Below are 17,976 nucleotides of genomic sequence, written 5' to 3'. Positions count from 1 at the left end.
CACTCTCTCTGGGAGCAGGACTCGTTCTGCGGGTGTGTGGTGTCTCTGAGCGTCACCTTTCTGCTGTGGGGTCTGTCCCAGACTGTTAGTAGGCATGTTCCTGAAGCACCGGTCCACACACAGCTGTGCCTGACCCAGCTATTTTTAAAAGGGGTGGGACACAGGGCACAGTCCAGAAACCAGAGCCATTCCACCTGCGTTCGTTGCTAAGTTTAGCTTTCCAAGCATTGCATTGGTCAGCAGCGCCCTAAGTTTCCAAGCTTGACCTCGGTGGGCAGCAAGTAGAAGTAGGGAAGACTCGGTTCTTTGTAAAAGCTTTAAAAATAGCGAGTGCCAGACAGCGTTGGTCCCACATGTGGGACATGCGGGTCACTTCAGGAGCGTGGTAAAGGCATTCTTTGTTTTTTAAGCCTCACCTGAGGACATGTTTATTGATTTTAGAGAAAGGGGGAGGGAGGGGGAGAGAGAGGGAGAGAAACATGGACGTGAGAAACATCGATCGGTTGCCTCTCGCACATGCCCCAACCTGGAATCGAATCCACGTGCCTTGACTGGGAATTGGACCCGTGACCTTTCAGTTTATGTATGGAGTGATGCTCCAACCAACTGAGCCACACTGGCCAGGGAGGTGTCCTGTTATGTTTAAGAGCAACCAAAGCTACATGCATGACTGTCGTGTTAAAAAACAAAACAAACTAAAAACCAAACAGTGACAACCCTGCCCCACAAATACCCGAAAACCAATCCACTCGTTCATCTGTTTGTTCAATAAGCGTTTATGGACTATTATGTGGTGAGGCGTGTTTGTAGGGTCCTGAGACAAGAAGCACAATGATCCTGCCCTCAAGGATCACACAGGGCGAGACGCTGACCAGAGCACCCCGACTGGAGTGCTTTCGTCTTCCTTCCCACCAGTCGAACGAGGCCGCTTAGTTTCGGTAAACCGCACCGGCCCCTCCCCAGCGCTCTTCGTTGGGCCCCCTGACCACCGCACACCCACCCTGCCCCCCTCACCTTGCTCGGGTCGAGCCATTCCCCCCTCGCTTTTGTCCTCCGCACCCTTCTGAGTGCAGTCAGGACTCAGATGCCTCACCTTCACGGAGCGACTCCAACCTCATTCTCTCTGCCTGCCTCAGTCCACGTGAAAACGCCACTTCTTCCAAGAGTGCATTTCTGTATGAAGATGCTGAGCCATTGTTAAAGTCTTTGAGAAATCGTGATCAAACAGGAGAAGGACCAGAAGACTAGAGGTTTCATTTTCAATTAGGAAAAGAACTCAATTCCCCCAAGTTTAAATGAGCATCAGTCCTGGGCAAGATCCCCAAGTGGGTTATAAAAAAGAAGGAAAAAGTGGATTATGAAAAGTATTTAGGAAAGGGAGTGGACACTCAGAGCTCCGTGAGTCCCTAGGAACAAGCCGGGTGGACTGAGAGAACCTTCTCTCGTACGTGGTTCCTCATAAATAGGCAGACGGGATGGAGGCATCCGCAGGCATATTTTCACCTGCAATGGAAGGTCCCGTGAAAACTGTTTAGTGAAGACGGGAAAAACATAGGTCTTTCTTCAGGAAATTCTTGCTAAAAAGCCCACACTGGAGAAATAATATACCTGTGGGACTTGGAGAGCCGTGTTTCAAACCTTGGCTGTAACATGGCATCACCTGGGGGGGGGCTTCAAAAGTGCTGGCTCCCTGCCCCCCCACCCCGAGAGAACATGGTGAGGTGGGTCCGGGGTGCAGCCCGAGCCTCCGCACTGTCCGAACCCCGAGAGCTCCGGCACACGGCCCGGGTTGTGCAGACTGTCTTCAGGCCGATGCTGTAGACAACACGTCATCGATGATCCCAGGGAATGGGTGACAGGGTGGGGATCTCGTTAGTGGGTGGCGTGGAGCAGGACACAGTCAAGATCCCAGAGGTTCTCAAGAGGCTCTCAGTGATTCCAGCACTGCCCCAGACCAGCGCGAAACCCCAGGCACGTGAGAGCCCGTGGCCCTTGGGACACGGGGCTGAAGCTGCCGCCTGCTGCTGGCTGCCCTGTCTCTGCACCTGAGGTTTCTTTTTCTTGTCTTGCAGCCCAGAGAGGTTAGCTGGGCTCTGGATGTGTTTAGGTGGCAGAAATGCAGCAAATTATTTGACTTCATTTTAAAATGTTCAAAGCACACCTGTGTGCTCACCGGTGTCGGGTTAAGACCCTTACTCTCCAGGACCTTGGCTTTGGGGAACCCCATGCTTTGCTTCCCCGAGTCCCCCTTGACCCCTACATCTGCCCCAACAGTGCGTGCTCTGCCCCGCCCCACGTGGGGCACAGTTAGCCCGTTTGATTTTTCTTGGTTGGCTAGTCTGCTTCCCAGCCCATGAACACCACCCACGAGTGAGTCTGGCAACTCTGCTGAAGATGGGAGGGGGTCTACCCTAGTCTGCATGGCCCTGTCCCACCCACGCCATCCCTGCTCGCTCTCTGGTGCAACCACTGAAAACTTCCCCTTCTTGCTGTCAGTGTGGCTCCGCACGGGCCACGTGGTTCCTCCCATTCTCGGTTCCTGCCAGCTTCCCCTTCCACTCCGGGGAGCTGGGCAAGGGACTTCTGAACAAACACAGCACCTTTCTTGAAAGAGGGGGATTCTGGCGAATATAATTTTCTGTAACTCAGTATGTTTCATGCTTTTAGTTCTTCAGACGCACTCTCAAATGGTGTGTATTGGAGGGAGGGACCCCCTTTGTTTAGTGGGCCATGCAGTGCACCAAAGAAATGTCGTTTCTGTGGCCTCTCGCTGCAGAGTGGGGAGTGAACTTGGAAGGCAAAGATCCAAGCAACACAGGGCAGCCGGCTTTTACCCGGCTGACCCGGTGAACAAGCTAACCCTCTCTAATAAGTAGCCAGGTAGTCCGGGGTGTTCAAATGAGATTTGGTAAAGAATATTTTGGGGTCTTAAATTAGAAGCATAGCATTTGTCTGTGAAAGACATAAAAACTGGTCCCCCACGCCAAGCCTTGGGGTGCAGGTGGCTACCAGCTTTTGCATCTGGAGCAAATGAGATGAAGGGGGCAAAATCCACCTGGAAATTTCCCACACGACCTCGTTTTGTTGCTCAGTGGCTCCTTGCTCCTCTCCAGGAAATGCCTGTGTCTGGAATCCGTGGCCTCCCACGAACGGTCACGTCGGTCTTCATCTTCTTCCCATGCCGGGAGATCTCTGTGTGGCCGGCCATCCCCCGCCCCCCCCCCCACCAACGCCAGGCGCATCAGGTGTCTGTGGGCGGCCCCGCCCACCGGACAGGGGGCGGGGCCAGGCTGCTTCTGCACGTGGGTCACCTTCCTGGACCTGATGAGCTACAGACTGCGGCCCGCTGGCCGTGCCCCTGTGTTCCTGGGGGAGGGCGAACGCGGGGGCCCTTTCCTAGGCAGGCTATGCAGCAAACGTGCGGTTTCCTTCTGGGGTCAAATGTCCAAGTGGACGGACAAGCCAGGGCTGGAAGCCATTCCCCTGCGGACATGGTGCGCTTCCGCGCACTTCCTCCAGGATGCGAGGTATGTCGTTACGCTGGTCAGTCGCACGGTTCTGTGAATGGCCAGGCCGCTGTCCCATCGGACCCTGGCATTCTCCCATGACTAGCCCCCGGCACACTAGCCCCCGGTCTCCCACACCGTTTTCAAGTCTCACTCTCCCCATCTGATTTCTAATGGCTGCTCCTCCTTCATCCCTGCTCCCTCCAGCTTTTTTAATTTAAAAAGAAAATAGCGAGCTGGGCAGGTGTCTAAGGCTCTGCCTGTAAGAGCTTCAGGACACCCCCCCCCCATCACCTGCGTTCGTTGCGCACAGGCACTGATGTCAAAGCCGGTGAAAAACAGCGCTCGTGGGGCACACCTCATTTCACCCAGCACTGGGACACTCGACCTCCTCAGATCAAGTGCCCTTGTTAACGACGACTTACATCGTCGGCGGCGATTTCACATTATTAAGAAATCTCATTTCCACTGTGTGGAAGAAGACGGGCCGGGAGGAAAAAACAAACTTGTTTTCGCCGACTTATTTTCTTGCAGAACAACAAAGTCACGTCTGGTCGTGAACGGCATCTTACCCGAAGGTCAAGGGCTGCTTCCGACCCGGGGGCCAGGGGGCGCTGTTCTGGGAAGCCCAGGGACCGAGGTGCCGCTGAGCCTGCAGAGGCGCCGAGGCCCAGGGGGACAGAGCCGGAGCCCCGCCCCCACCCCGCCAGCCGACCCCAGCGCACCGGCCACCAGGAGGCGGCCCTGGGAGGAGGACATTTACCGGCTCTGGGGAACGCGCTGGAAAGCACGACGTTGACGCTTTCCCTGGTAAAGGTGACGGAGTTTCCCTACAACTGTCGTGGGGATTTAATTACATGATAAAATTGCAGCTCCCCGCTCTTGAGACAAATTGCACGTTCAGACTGATTGTGTTTCATGGATCTCACACCGGGAGCCCGATACTCTCTCGAGGTTGGATTGGCCTGCCCGCTCCGCCCCTCCGGGAAGTTCGAGGTTTGCGGATCCTAAGGCTAAGGGCGGGGCGGTCCCTGGTGGGGTCCGGTGGCCGCTCCGGGGCTCGGCGGGGCGGGGCAGGGTGGGGGCGCAAAGTGAGGCCGGTGTCCTCTGGTGATTCTCAGTTCATTCTTTATTTTTCTGTTGGCAAAATACAAAAACTTTGAACTTCTAGCAGAAAGATAGGAAACGCACATTATAAGAAGTATAAATGGCTACTAAACATGCACAATTTCCAATTTTACTAATTGAAAATGCAAATTAAAATAACAAGAGATCTTTGCCTAAGATTGTGACTTTTTTTTTAAATCAAGTTTTGGAAGAGTGGGCGACACTGAGGCCGCCCTGGTTTGCACGGGGCAGGGTGAGCTTCTACACTGGGCAGAAACGCTCCCTAATGAGCGAGCATGCACAGGGCGTCTCTCCCATGCAGAAGCCAGGTGGATGGGGTGGAAACCCTTGCCTTAAGAAGAGTTATCCCTGGCCAGGTGGCTCCGCTGGCTGGAGCTTTGTCCTGCACCCCAAAGGGTTGCGGGGTCAGTCCCTGGTCCAGGCACATATGTGGGTTGCCAGTTGGTTTCCCAGTCGGGGCACGTGTGGGAGGCGGCCAGTCTGTGTTCCTCTCTCACATCGATGTTTCCGTCTCTCTCCCTTCCTCTCTCTCTAAAACCAGTGAATGTATCCTTGGGTGAGGATTAAAAAAGAAAGAAATGAACAGTTCTGCCCGAGAGGACAGAGCAGGTGAGGATGCCGGGAGAGCAGGGAGACAGCCTGCCCCAGGGCCGGGGGCGGCAAAGAGCTCAATGGTGTCACTGAGGTGGGGCTTGGAGCCCAGCTTCTCAGCTCCCTGAGGTGAGGGAGATTTCTTTTCAAGCCCCACATTGTCACAGGCTGATTCTTTTGCAAAATACAGTTGCGATGAATTACAAGATAAAATAAAGTGGAAAAAAGACATATGATTACGAGTCCAGAAATCACACGTGGGGACATTGTGTTAGCAGGAACGTCACTGCCCGTGTTCCCGAATCCTCCCTGTCCCTTTCCCCAGGGTACACCTGTCAGACAGCACCTGTTCCCACCCCTGCCTCGTCGGGTGCTGTTGGTCTCGCCGGAGCCACTGGCGTGGGGGCGTGAGGTGGTGGTGGTGACGGGTGCTGGGAGAGAGAGGGGCGGGGTGGCTAGCTTTAAAATTTGAAGTGTGCCCTAGTGACCGGTGGCCACTCTTTCTGTGCCATGCCAGACAGTACACCTTTTAGGTTTGCTGGTCGGATGGTCGTGGTGGCAATGACTCCTGTCATTATAGCATAAAAGCAGCCACAGGAGATAAGCAAATGAAAAAGCATAGGCTGTGTTCCCATAAAACTTCATTTATAAAAACAGGCAGCTGGCCCCCGGGCCTTCCTCTGCCTTCTCAGCAGGCCCTGGGGCCCACCGCAGGTCTGTGAGAAGGAGGTACTCGGACCTGCAGGGACCACACTGCTGTCGCGTCCCTCTCTCTGCACACCTCCCCCACCAGGGCGGCTCCTCAGCCACAGTCAGTAAAGCAGCCAGGCACACACTCAGCTCCTCCTTCTCACGTCTCCTCTGCTTCCAGTGCAGCTGAACTTCTGAAACCTGTGAATTTATAGCTTTCATCCTGTTTGGAGACGTGACTATTTCCCTAAGTATTTTTCCTGCTCCGTTTTCCTTCTCGAACTCAAATGGAGCATGCCAGGCCTTCTCTCTCGCCCATAGTCCCTGTTCATTTTATTTTTAACCATCTTGCTTTCCATTCTGCAGGTTCTGTCCTGCTGGTGGCTGTTTTCAGATTCACCGACTCTTTCTTTGGCCACCTTCGATCTGCTGTTAAGCCCACTGTCGACCGGAACCAGCCAGCCCTGGCTTCAGGGCGGTGGATGCCACTGTACTGGCATCGGGGCTGTGGCGGAGACAGCCAGCGTGTCTCCTGGCACCAGTCTGCCCACCCCTGGCCTTCCTATTTATGTGAAAGTTTCTGCTTTTCGTTTTATTGCTGCCCAGCTGCTCACTATCTTGCTAGCCAACACCTACACCTGGAATCTGTGGCCCCACACGGTACAGGCCCCACGGGCCTGCCTGGGCTCCCCTCCTCCGATCTGCGCACCACGTGGCCAGCCACACCCACGTCCCTGTGCAAGGCGGCGTGCTCCTGTGGGCCCCACGCTTGTATTCTCTACTGCCTTCACTTGGACCCGTTCCTCCCACTGCAGCCTGGTAAGAATGTGTTCATCTTTGCAGGGCCAACCCAGGAGATTTTGAGCATCCGCCAGACACTATTGGGCCTATTAACATGTATTATATCCCTACTGTGCGCTAGGACAGGGGGAGTAGGACAAACCCGCTCCCTGCCCGACATCTGGTTGCTGCATTTGGCATGAGAAGGCGAGGGGAAGCAGCAGGGGAGGGCGCAACCGGCTGTGGGAAGCACATTGACCATTTCCGAGCGGTGCCTCCCCGGTGTTTATCCCAAGCAGAACCCGCCATTGTGGGAGAGACCGCCCCCGCCCGGCTGGTGGAAAGCCTTCCCTCTGCACCCCCATCTCTCTCTGTCCTTTCAGGGCTCTCCGGCAGGCGTGGCAGCTAACAGAAGCATGTGATTGGCGCACATTATTTCTTTATTAGCTTGTTTCTCCATTTTGATTCTGAAAACACCCGACTTCATCTAATTGCAAGGGCCCTGTGTTCCGCAGGTTTAGACTCCGCCCTGCCAGATTCATCTTCTTGCTTGTGCGTGGGCTTTGAAGCTGGACCATTAGCTCCAAGGCAGGCGTCTCATCTCAGCTCCATGGTGCAGCCTGCTTCTGGGGGAGGAAAGAGCCCGGGCACTCGGTACAACAGAGAAGTGTCCTCTTTCGAGGTGGCAGGAGATGTTTTTCTGTGTCTAAAGCCAGGGCTGCTACTGGAACCATTTTGTCCCTAAATAATTTAACTATATTCAAAGATAATCTGATGTTATTGTAGGAAAGTGTATTTCTAATAAATTCCACTTGATCTGGGTGAATCAATTCAGGCAGCGCATAATTGAGTCTGTTAGCAAGGACTTTAGCAAGAATTTTGCAATCAGCGTTAATTAAGAAGATGGGACAATAATTTGTGCATAATTCCAGATCTTTTCCTGGCTTGTGAATCAAAGTAATAAGAGCGACGCTCTGGCTGGTGGCGGGATACTGTCATTAGGTGCTGATTTATAAGTACTTAGAAAGGTTTAATTTCATTTTGCTCGGAGCAGGGCTCCCTGCCCCCACGCCCGTAGCTCGGGGCACGCGGCCGAGATGACAGAGAGCCCTCCCTGCTATCCTTCCCTGTCACCGGGACCCCCGCTTCCCGTGGCTGGTTTGACCCTGCAGCTGAGCACCCCACTCACTGGTTCCGCACTGTTCTTGATCCTCTCATTCGAAGTCGGGGACCAGGTTATTATGTTGCCTGTGTGTGTGTGTATGTTCGTGTGTGTGACGTAGAGCAGGAGGGTGGTGCACAGCTTCGCTGGGGACATTGTTCACGGATCCTCCCCGTGCCTCTGGCTGGGCAGGTACCAAGGGCCCTGACTACAAGCCAGGAGCAGACCTGCGGAACATGCTCCTCAGAACTGGCTATTGAGCAGGAAGGGACCAGATGCGAACCTTCCCGTCCCACCTGCGAAATGCAGCCACGGGACGGACACAGGCCTCACGGGATTCCAGGAAGAGGGCTGGATTCTAACCCCCCGCCCCGCCCCGGCTGCGGGGCTTCATTCAGCCCCTCGGGAACCATGCTGGCCGCCAGTCCCGGCTGCACCACGGTTCCTCTCTCTGCCTCCACTCGGGGCTGGTTCTCGTTCTCACACGCTCTGGTCTGGGGCTCTTTCTCCCTGGCAATCAAGACAGGCCTGGCTCCGGTCACCCTGATGCTTAGGTGGCACCTTCCAGCCCCTAAACCGGCCGCCATCAGCCTCTAGGCTATGCCTTCCCTGCCCCACAGGCCTCCCCTTGAAGGCGGGCGGTCTGCTCGGGCCCTGAGAGGAGGCCCGAGCTCCAGCGGGTGGTTAGTCTGCTCTGCACACTCATGGCCCCAGTCCCAGAACCCCGGTCAGTCCACTTGGCAAAGACCCTGAGCAATGGCCCGTTTTCTTCAATGAGGAAGTTAAGGTTCAGAGAGACAGACTGGCAGGTTCAAGACCGCCTAGGCAGTGGTCACCCCGTTGCTCTTCTGCGGCTGCTCCCATTACGCTGCCGGTCTCTGAGTCGACGGCAGTGCCCAGGCTCTCATCACCGCTTCCAGGGAGCCCCCTAAGGTCGGGGCTGGGCCCGCCCGCCTGACGTCTAACAGTTGGGTCCGCCCTGAGGGTGGGTCCTCCCCAGAGTCGCCCAGGGGCAGCAGCTGTGGCCCTTAATGTCAGGGTGTGCTCAGCGCCCGGGCTTGGCAGTGCCGGTAGAATGAGTCCGATTCCGCAAACAACTGTGTCTTGGCATGTGGGCGCGTGGCCGCCACATGTTCACCCACGCGTGTGCCTCACCTCCCCACTCCAAGCTGCTGGGTGGGATCTCTTAATAAAAACCCCATTAGCAGTTCTTTAACTTGTCTCCAGATGCTTCCGTGCCATCACCCCGAACACAATGGAATGCCCCCGATTTTCCATCCCAATCTGGAATTCAGGTAACATCTTGACTTGTGTATAATATATCAGCAGCAAACTCACGGGGCGCTGACATCCTTAATAATAGCAATTAGTAATCAGTTGTTCCTTAAGTAGTTTGATTACACCAGTTATCAAATTGTACTGTCGATGCGTTAGGGGGCAAGACAGAGCTCGCCACCCCTCCCCCAGACGTCCTTCTGTCTCCCTGTGTTCTCAGGGATGGCTGAGCTGATAGGCATCGGAAAGGGGCAAGGACAAACAGCACAACTGTCACGAATGTCACGAGGCGGACAGCTGGCTTTAGCAGAAAGGGAGTTAGAGACTCTGCAGAAAGACAAGCCCCTGCGGTACCTGTGGACAGGCAGGCGGTGCCCACCCAGCTGAGTGACGGCCAAGGAGCTGGGCCCACCCCTGCTGGGCAGAGCACTGGGGTCTGAACTCCTTCTCAGAACGAAGACCTGGCTCCGGGAGCTGGAGCTGGACAAGGTGAGGAGGGGACCTTGCCTCTGAGGAGGCTGTCTTTGCGTTTGGAATGTTTGGTGGGAGTGGAAACCAGCCCAGACCAGCCAGGCCCTGTGTTTCAGTGGCTCGTGGAGCCTGGTGGAAGGCGGGGATCAGCAGGGCGGCTTCCAGGAAGGTGGCCCTGCGTGCAGGGTCAGGAGGGGCAGCGTGCCTGGGGGTTTGGGTGGAGCCCCGGGGGAGGCTCCTGGCGCTTCACACAGCCCGGTGCTGGGGGTGGATCGAGGTGTTGAACTGGCCGGGCTGAGTGCCCTGAAGAGGCTTCCGGGCCCTTCCCAGCATCCCGAGGGGCACCCCAAGTCCAACCTGTGGGAGAGCAGATGGCTTCGCCAGGGCACAGGTGAGCTGTGCCTTTGGGGGACTCCTGACTGAGGACCCTCTCCTGCCTGCTGCCAGCCAGGGAGGGAGGGCACGCTCTGCGCTTTGCCTCATCAGCAGTGGGGGCTGCATTTTTAAGGTGCACGTGTCCACCTGAGGGAATTCTCCAGAAAAAGTTGTTCCCACCATTTTCTCCCCAGGAGCCTCTTTTTCCTTAGGCTTTTTCTGTGGCGCCAATGGGGACGTGCTGAGATGACGTGTCATTATTTCCTGTTCTGTTTGGTGTGGGTGACCAGTCCAGAGACAAGCAGTCCCTGTGTGTTCGTGTCAACAAGCAGAGAAGACTTTTATGTGTCTTTGCTTATTTTTGCAAACTGTCATCTTCTGAAAAATACCCAGAATTCTGTCAACCAGGTTGTCTTTGGGACAGAAAATGTTTCCCAGAGTGCTTTTGGCGGCATGACACTTGGTTCTTGCCCCCCACCCCGGCCTGGGTGGTGCCCCCAACTCTGGCCCCTTGCCGGCCACCACATCCTTTTGTCTTCCTGTTCCACCTGCCAAGCACCTAAATTCTTTACAGCATCTGTTTGCATTGTGGGCTGCCTTCCAAGGTGTCGCCCCAAGTTCCGGCTGCTCTTTGGCCCTTCTAAAGACCCCACCTATGTGCTGGAACCCAAGCATCTCTGGTGCTGGAGTCGGGGACAGTTCCCAAGGGCTCAGTGGGGCTCAGGCCGTGTGGACAGAGCTCCGGTCACAACCAAGGTGTGCCACTCTTCGCTTGGGCTCCCAATTCTTGGGGCAGCCCCGCTTTCAGGAAAACCAAGAAAAGGAACACGCAGGGACAAGCTCTCCCCAGAGACCTGAGCTGCTGCTGGACCTCAGCAGGGGAGGGGCGGGGGGGGGGCAGCCGGGGGCTCCGCCCTCTGCTCTCTCTCTGCCACCTGGAGCTCAGGCACAAGCAACGACACCCCAGGCACGCTCCCTTTCTGTGAGCTTCCTGCGTGTGTGTGCACACACGTGAGTGTTTATTGGCGTGTGCATGTGCACCTGCGTGACTGTGTGTGCATGTGTCCACGGGTGTGGCATGTGTGTGTGCATGCACATGTGAGTGTTGGGAGGGAGCCTGTCCAGTGGTGGAGAGGAGCCCTGAACAGTGCTTAGGGGCCAAGACCCGCACGGCGGAGGGCGCCTCTGACCAGCCAGAGAACAGCACAAAACAGGGACGAGTGGATCACAGGGCAGGAGAGTATTTTCAGCAAACACGACACGGCGATTTATATGGATGGTACGTGAAGAAGGCACAAAAATGACACACAGACACAAAGAAACGAGAGGTCCTGCACGAGGACCTGACCAGACAGGCCGAGGGTGAAGGGGCCTGCGAAGGAAGACAGGACCTGTGGGCGGGCCCTGCCGGGCGTCGAGGGAGGGACACGGGGGCAGGCCGTGGAGAGTGATCGGGGACGCGCCACCCCGGAGGCTGAAAACTGGCGCTCTCCATCAGCCATGCCAGGCTGGCCTGAGACCCAGAAACCCGTGTAGAGAACAGTTGGGAAAATCTCCTGGCCCTGTTCCTGCAACAAACACAGCTCTCAGGAATTCCTCCTAAGGATGCATCCTGAGTAAGAAAAAGCCCTGTGAAGGCTGATAAAGAGGCTAATTGCACTGTTATTGATAGTAGCAACAACGGAAACAGATTCCCCTCTCATGGGCGTTCGCTTCAAGCGTTTTGTGGCTAATCAGCTCAATAGGCACTGAAAGTAAGACGGCTACGAAGAGACTCAGCAGACATCGCAGCCACGGTAACTCAGCGAGGCAGGGCACAAAGTCACACTGACGACGCAGTTCTGAGGTGGGGAGGGGACACACAGATGGCCCGGGACGGAGTGGAGAAGGGCCACAGGCGCTGTGTTGGGACAGTGGTGCCCTGGATGCGCTTTCCTCTTTTTCAGTGTTTGTTTGGGGCTCGAGTCGGCGCCGCTGTGACCCACGGGGGTGCACACAACTGTACAGCCTCTGTGCACGCAGACATAGAGGGTTGGACAGCCAGGCTCGTACCGTCTGCCTGTTCACCCCCACCCACCCTCCCCCCTCCAGCACCGGCCCACCTGTCGCATGCACGCATGACAGGTGACTTACAGTCACCCACAGGAGACTCGCCGAGGTTACCTATGAGCACCCCGGGGGGCAGCGGGGCCGCGGGGTCCTTCATCCAGTCGTCGTTGGCCAGCTCTATCGTGGCGTCCACCGGCTGGACCTGAGTGCAGACCACGTCCTGCAGCGCCTCGTCATCCCCGGCCGCCAGTGCGGACCTCAGCCTCCTCGCCACGCCTGAGCTGAGTGGGTAGTCGGGGAGGCGGTCCGAGCCGGACATGGTGATGCCGTGCGTAGCGGCCAAACTTCTCCTTTCCTCCACCGAGTCCCGGTCAGCAGCTGCGCCCGAGCACAGTGTGGGGAGGCTATAAATAGAAGAAACAGGCTTGAGTTACCATCACGGGAGCGCCGCCCAGCCTCAGCCCTCCCTGCTCCCCTCCCCGGCAGATGGGCGTCATGCTCCCAACGGCCCAGCTAGGATCACCCTAGAGATGGGCAGTAGACGCGTGGGTGAGGGGGTGGGGAGGAGGAGGGGCAGTATTTGGAAGGACGATTCTCACAGGTGCTGCCGGACGCTGTGGTCTTTCGTCAGAAGTGAGGCCCTGCCCTGGGACTGCAGAGCCGCCCCCCAGGCCCGGGCTCAGAGCCCATGCCCCGCGGGAGGAAACCTGGCAGTCTCCCGCACGCCGGCTCCTGCGCTCCCTCCAACAGCAGAGTCCGCTGGGCTGCAAATTGGACACGTTTTCAACAGGAGAGAGCAGAGTGAAATCTTTGGTTTTGGAATTCACGGGTGGGCTGGTCGGTGTGAAGAAGGCGCAGGCACCACGGGAGTGAACAGAGAAGGTTCCCCACGAGTGGGCAGCTGCCTCCTCCCCCTTTGGGTCAGTCACTCGGTTGGATGCCCCCAGTGCCAGGGTCCACAGGAGGGCAAACCCTCTTGTTGATTTCTGTGCATCCTGGGGGTCACAGGGGTTTTGTTCTCATGACCGGTGTGTCTGGTGGTCCGGGACCCCCATGTCAGCCCGGACCACAGCATGGCTGCCCCAGCAGGTCCCTGTGTGCCCAGGTGACCCAAGGGGCTTTTCAGGGATTAGCACATTTTAGGATTCTTTTTGAATTGAAATGTGTATTCGCTGTGTAACACTGTGTAAGACGAAGGTGCGCATGAGTGGAAATGACAACTTTTTACGCTGTGCTGTGATGGCCACGTAGTGTCAGCTGGCCCCTCCGTCACCTCATGTGGCCATCCTTTCTCTTTTGTTGTGGGAACAACTATGTTCCATCTCTCAGCAACAGTCCCCACGCAGGGCCCTGCCTGGTGTGGCTCAGTGCATTGAGCACCAGACTGCAAACCAAAGGGTCGCTGGTTCAATTCCCAGTCAGGGGCACATGTCTGGGTCGTGGGCCAGGTCCCCAGTAGGGGGCATGAGAGGCGACCACACATGGATGTTTCCCTCTCTTTCTCCTTCCCTTTCACCCTCTCTAAAGATAAATAAGTAAAATCTTTAAAAAACAAAAAACAAAAAGAGTCCCTGGGTGGGAGTCAAAGGCACCACAGTCGAAGGTCAGCAACCAGCGGGCAGCCAGGGCTTCCTGAGAGACTGCCCCTGGGGGCCCCGGGACTGAAATAACCCCGAAGCAGCATTCTTGACATTGCTGGCCACGGGCTCTGCCCAGAAAGGGGATGGGAGCCCACTGGCTCAGCCTTCGGTCCAGGCTTCGGGCCAACTTTGCAGAGAGTGTGGTTGGCCCTTGGTTCTTTCTTTGGCCAAGAATCAGGGAAAGAAATTTTTGAACCTGAATTTCCAAGCACACATGCTTTGCGGCCCCGAATGCCTTCCAGTGGAAGGCCATTGGACACGACACCAGCACATGGGAACATACAGGAGAGGAGAGCCACGGCCACAGGAAAGCGCTCATAATTCAGTGATTTAAAGAACGAACCGAGAATGAGGAGAGATCGCCATCAAGTTCAAATCAGAAGGGAGGCGAGGAGGAAGCCCTGGCGAGGAGGGTAATAAGGTGGCGAAGCCTCAAAATGCGCTGCTCACTGGTCCTAATTACCCAGCGATCTGCTGGGTGTGTAATCAGCGGCTCATGTGCTATGCTAATTATTCCAGCTAATTTTGTTATAATGCAATTCTTTATCAACCCTGCTATGTATAAATTAGGAATTGGAATGCAACTAACACAAATTATATTTAAGGCAACAGGAATTGCTTTATTTCAGTGCGAACTCTCCTCGTCTCTATTTCTTCATCTTTTCTTTTCTGATTAGCTCACAGGACCCCCTGCCGCCCGCCCTGCCCCCCGGCCCCCAGGGCTCACCACCGCTTGAGGGGGAGGGAACCCGCAGGAATGCTTCCCCTAACTTCTCCGAAACCTTGTATTCGCCTTTCTCCTTCTGCGACTGTCCTAGGAAGGTGCAGAATATATTGAAGCGATCAGTGGCCGGCGGACCCTGACCTTCTCTGAGTCAGAGAGAGGTGGCTTCGTCGTTTTGCTTTATTGTTCAAGTAATCATTGGAGCTCCCAGGGTTCACGTATTTCAGTGACGACTGTGGCTGTGTGTGGCTTATGCCAAGTAACATTTGCACGTGTTTAGGCAGAGGACTAGTAACAAGGTCCCCTTTGAGAAGCAGAAGTGTTTTCTAGAATTTTCTGTGTTTGCCTCCCACGAGGAGGGCAGCTGGTGCGGAAGTGCGGTGAGCTGTGAGGAGGCCACAGGCATGCTGACACAGGACGCCGGCCTCGGGGCTTTTTCTCTGCCCGTGCTCTTGAATTTGAACTGCTTTGCAGCAAAATAACCATGCCTGAGTGGGTACGGCAGGGGTCTGATTCAGCCTCGGCGCTGTGGTAGGCCTGACTATCGGTGAACGTCAGCTACCCACGGACGGTCACGATCTCGGGGAACAGTCAGCCCCAGGTACGCAGACCCCACAGTGGCCCCAAGGTAAGGGACAGGGCCCGTGCATATCAGATGAACTCAAAGTGTCCTTGGCCTTGGACCCAGTCGGTCTCCAGGGCTTGCGCAGAGCTGCTCCTTCAACACGCAGTTCCTCGCCCGTCAGGCTCCCTCAGCTCCCGTCTCACTTCCAGACCCGGCGGCGCTCCCACCTCGAGGGTCACGCCGCGGCTTCCTCCCAGGCCGGGCTCCAGCGTCTCCCATCACCCTGCCCCTCCCCACAGTCCACTTGCAGCTCCCCAGTCCCGGAATCAGGTGCGTCTCCCTGTGTCAGGAGCTTGTTAATTGGCCTGAAGATTCCTCTACATTCCTTCTGGTGCATGTTTTGGGGCTCCACTGTTGCAACAAGTGCGTGAATGTGTCTGCCGTTCTGCGGAGGGACGGGCTCACCCTACGTCGACCTGCGGCTTCGGGAGGCCACTTAGCAACGTGGTCTCGTTCCACTGTCTTTAGGGACAGCTCCTTGTGCACCGAGAACACAGGGGCCCCTTCACTCCTGTGTGTGTCCGAGGCTTGAGACAGCGCGATGAGGTGTGGGCACGGGCCAGGTGCGGTGCAAGCTGCCTATACTCTCGTGTTCTGGTTTTTCTATGGGGACGTGATGTATGAAGGCAGGAGGGCAGAGCGCACGCTGGGAGATTCGGACGGTTTCCGTTACGGTGGCCATCAGGGGCAAAATGACGAGCAGAGCAGGTTCCCTGGCGAACACTCGGTGACCCCCGTCTGAGCCAGGCCCTTCTGGAGGTGGCGGGACCACAGGGCAGTATCTGCCTTAAACTCACTTGTCCAAACTTCCAGCACGTCTGGGCCGCACTGGGAGAAGGGTTGTCTTGGGCCCCATGTGAAGTACGTTGTGACCTGTAATCACATACACACACACACGCAGGTCTCACAATGTTTTAAGAAAATGTAGGCTTTTGTGTTGGGTCATGGGTCGGACACCCTGAACGGATTACACAGTTTGGGACCCACACCAGCCCGTCCTGCAGGTGTCGTGCATGTGAACTTGGCTGCCCTCGAGGCAGACGCTGTCCCACCAAACTGAGTGGGGGGGCAGTTTGCTCCAGTCACGCTGCTGCTCGGGGCGGGGCTCGGAGGCCAATGCGGGCAGCCCATGCACCCCAGGACCGTGCGGGCCCACTTCTTGGCCGTCCGAGTCCCACGGCCGAGCCTGTGCCCCGTGGTCAGTTCCTCCCTCTTCCTTCCTTCCCGTTCTTTTGGTCTTTTTTGGTGTGCAGCATTTGTGATGAGAGATGGGCAAAGGGCCTCGGGGAAGAAAGAAAGTGCGTGGTCTGAGGCAGGGACCAGGGGCGTGTGGGGACTCCGGGGCCAGTTGTCGGGTGTGTGGCCATTGGATAAAGGCAGAGAGAGAGCTACTGTGAGGTCATCTCCAGTTGCTGGCCGGTGTCCCCTGATCGAGACACCGTGTTGAGATGGGGCCACAGCTTTTTAAGTTCTTCAGCTACTCACAGGTGTCGCTGACGTCTAGAGGGGTGACAGGGAAGTGCTCTCCAGGCCCAGTGACATAAGGTGATATACTTGCCTCCTGAGAATGAAGGCTAAAGTCCACCCAGTGGGTGAGAGCAGACTTGGCCAGGTCACTTCCAAGATGCAGAGAAACTGTGAGATGGCAACCTGCTTTCAAACTGTCCCCTCCTCCCGTCTCAGGTAGCCTGGAAACAAGACAATTGCATGCATAGGGACAGTCTGTGGGGACCCTGGGCGCAATGGGGCAGGGAGGGGAGGCAGGGCTGGCCAGCTCCTGGAGGGTATGTGGAGGAGGAAGGGGCGGGTCCCGCCACATCAGCAGATTTGGGAAGGGCGAAGTCCCTCAGTGCACCGGGGTGTGGACCCTGCACGCCACACTAGCTGCGTGGTGCTGGCACACCCCGCATCCTCGCTGGAGATCCCGTGCCTGTTTCGGGATGGGGTACCGCACCACCCTGCTGGATGGTCACGATTAAAAAGCCAACTAACCAACGACCAACCAAACAAAAGCCTCGGGAGAGACCTTCTGCCCCAGCAGCCAAGCTGCCGGGCATCCCTGTAGCTAATTCTTCCCGACGCCTACACTTCTGGGACAGAAAAGCAGAATGTCTCTAAGGGTCGGCTCCGTCCTCTCATCTCAGTCTTGCTCTAAAAATGCTGGGCCCCAGTCACCCACAGTAGGTCCCCCTCTATGATGGGCCCAGTGACCCCAATGCCCAGTGGGTACGCTTCTGTGAGCACCTCCCCTTGGGGGCGGGCTCTGTGTCCAGCAGATGCTTGCAGCAGAAGTGATGGACCGTCACCTTGGAGACGAGGTGATAAGAAGAGCGTGGCTTCTGCTTGGGGTGAGCTCTTGGGCTCTCTTTGCAGTGCTCTCCCTGGGGGACGCCGGCTGCCATGTCGTGCGGCACCGTGGGAAGGCCCGGGTGAGGGGACTGGGGAGCCTCACGCCGTGGGGTCTTGAGAGGTGATGCCCTCGTGAGACACGTGGAGCCAGAAGCCCCACCCAGGCTGTGCCTGGGGTGCCGACCCACAGACACTGTGGTCACAAATGTGTGCCGTTTTAAGCCCTTACCTTGGGGGTAGTTTGTGACTCAGCAATGCGCAGTGAGCGCACCGTGTGAAGCAGCTCTCCAAGGAAGCCGGAGACTCCCCCCCCCCCCCCCCCCCCCCCCCCCCCCCCCNCGACCCCCCCCCCCCCCCCCCCGCCCCGCCACTGTTCCCCGACTCAAGGAGAGGCCATCTGGATCCCTCCCCGCAGAGGGCGGGGGGCTTCTGTCATCAGGGCCAGAGTCGCTGATGGAACAGAGTTGCTTCGAGAGACAAGGAAGATCGGAGAAAAGCGCTCGTTGGCATCGCCGCTGGGAACCCCGACAAGGGTGCGTCTGCGACAAAGGGGGGGCGGAGCCCAGGAAGGTCGTGCCGGTGGGGTGGCACCACGGTTTGGGATTTGAAGA

The 17,976-nt window shown here is 56.8% G+C and overlaps 1 protein-coding gene across 1 annotated transcript in view; it reads right to left on the bottom strand.

Annotated features, from left to right (window-relative positions):
• The window catches only part of ASB18 (ankyrin repeat and SOCS box containing 18), a 41,102-nt gene extending 28,756 nt beyond the window's left edge, over window positions 1-12,346 (bottom strand). The window contains exon 1 of the mRNA XM_037069235.1: window positions 12,142-12,346. Coding sequence (XP_036925130.1) covers window positions 12,142-12,346 — 205 coding nt within the window. The remainder of the gene's footprint in view (window positions 1-12,141) is intronic.
• Window positions 12,347-17,976: the final 5,630 nt, after the last annotated feature.

The sequence above is a fragment of the Sturnira hondurensis genome, unplaced genomic scaffold, assembly GCF_014824575.4.
Source record: "Sturnira hondurensis isolate 20B ecotype Veracruz unplaced genomic scaffold, ASM1482457v3 Scaffold0018493, whole genome shotgun sequence".
In the NCBI taxonomy this organism is placed as follows: Eukaryota; Metazoa; Chordata; class Mammalia; order Chiroptera; family Phyllostomidae; genus Sturnira; species Sturnira hondurensis.
This window is presented reverse-complemented; position numbering and strand designations above follow the sequence as displayed.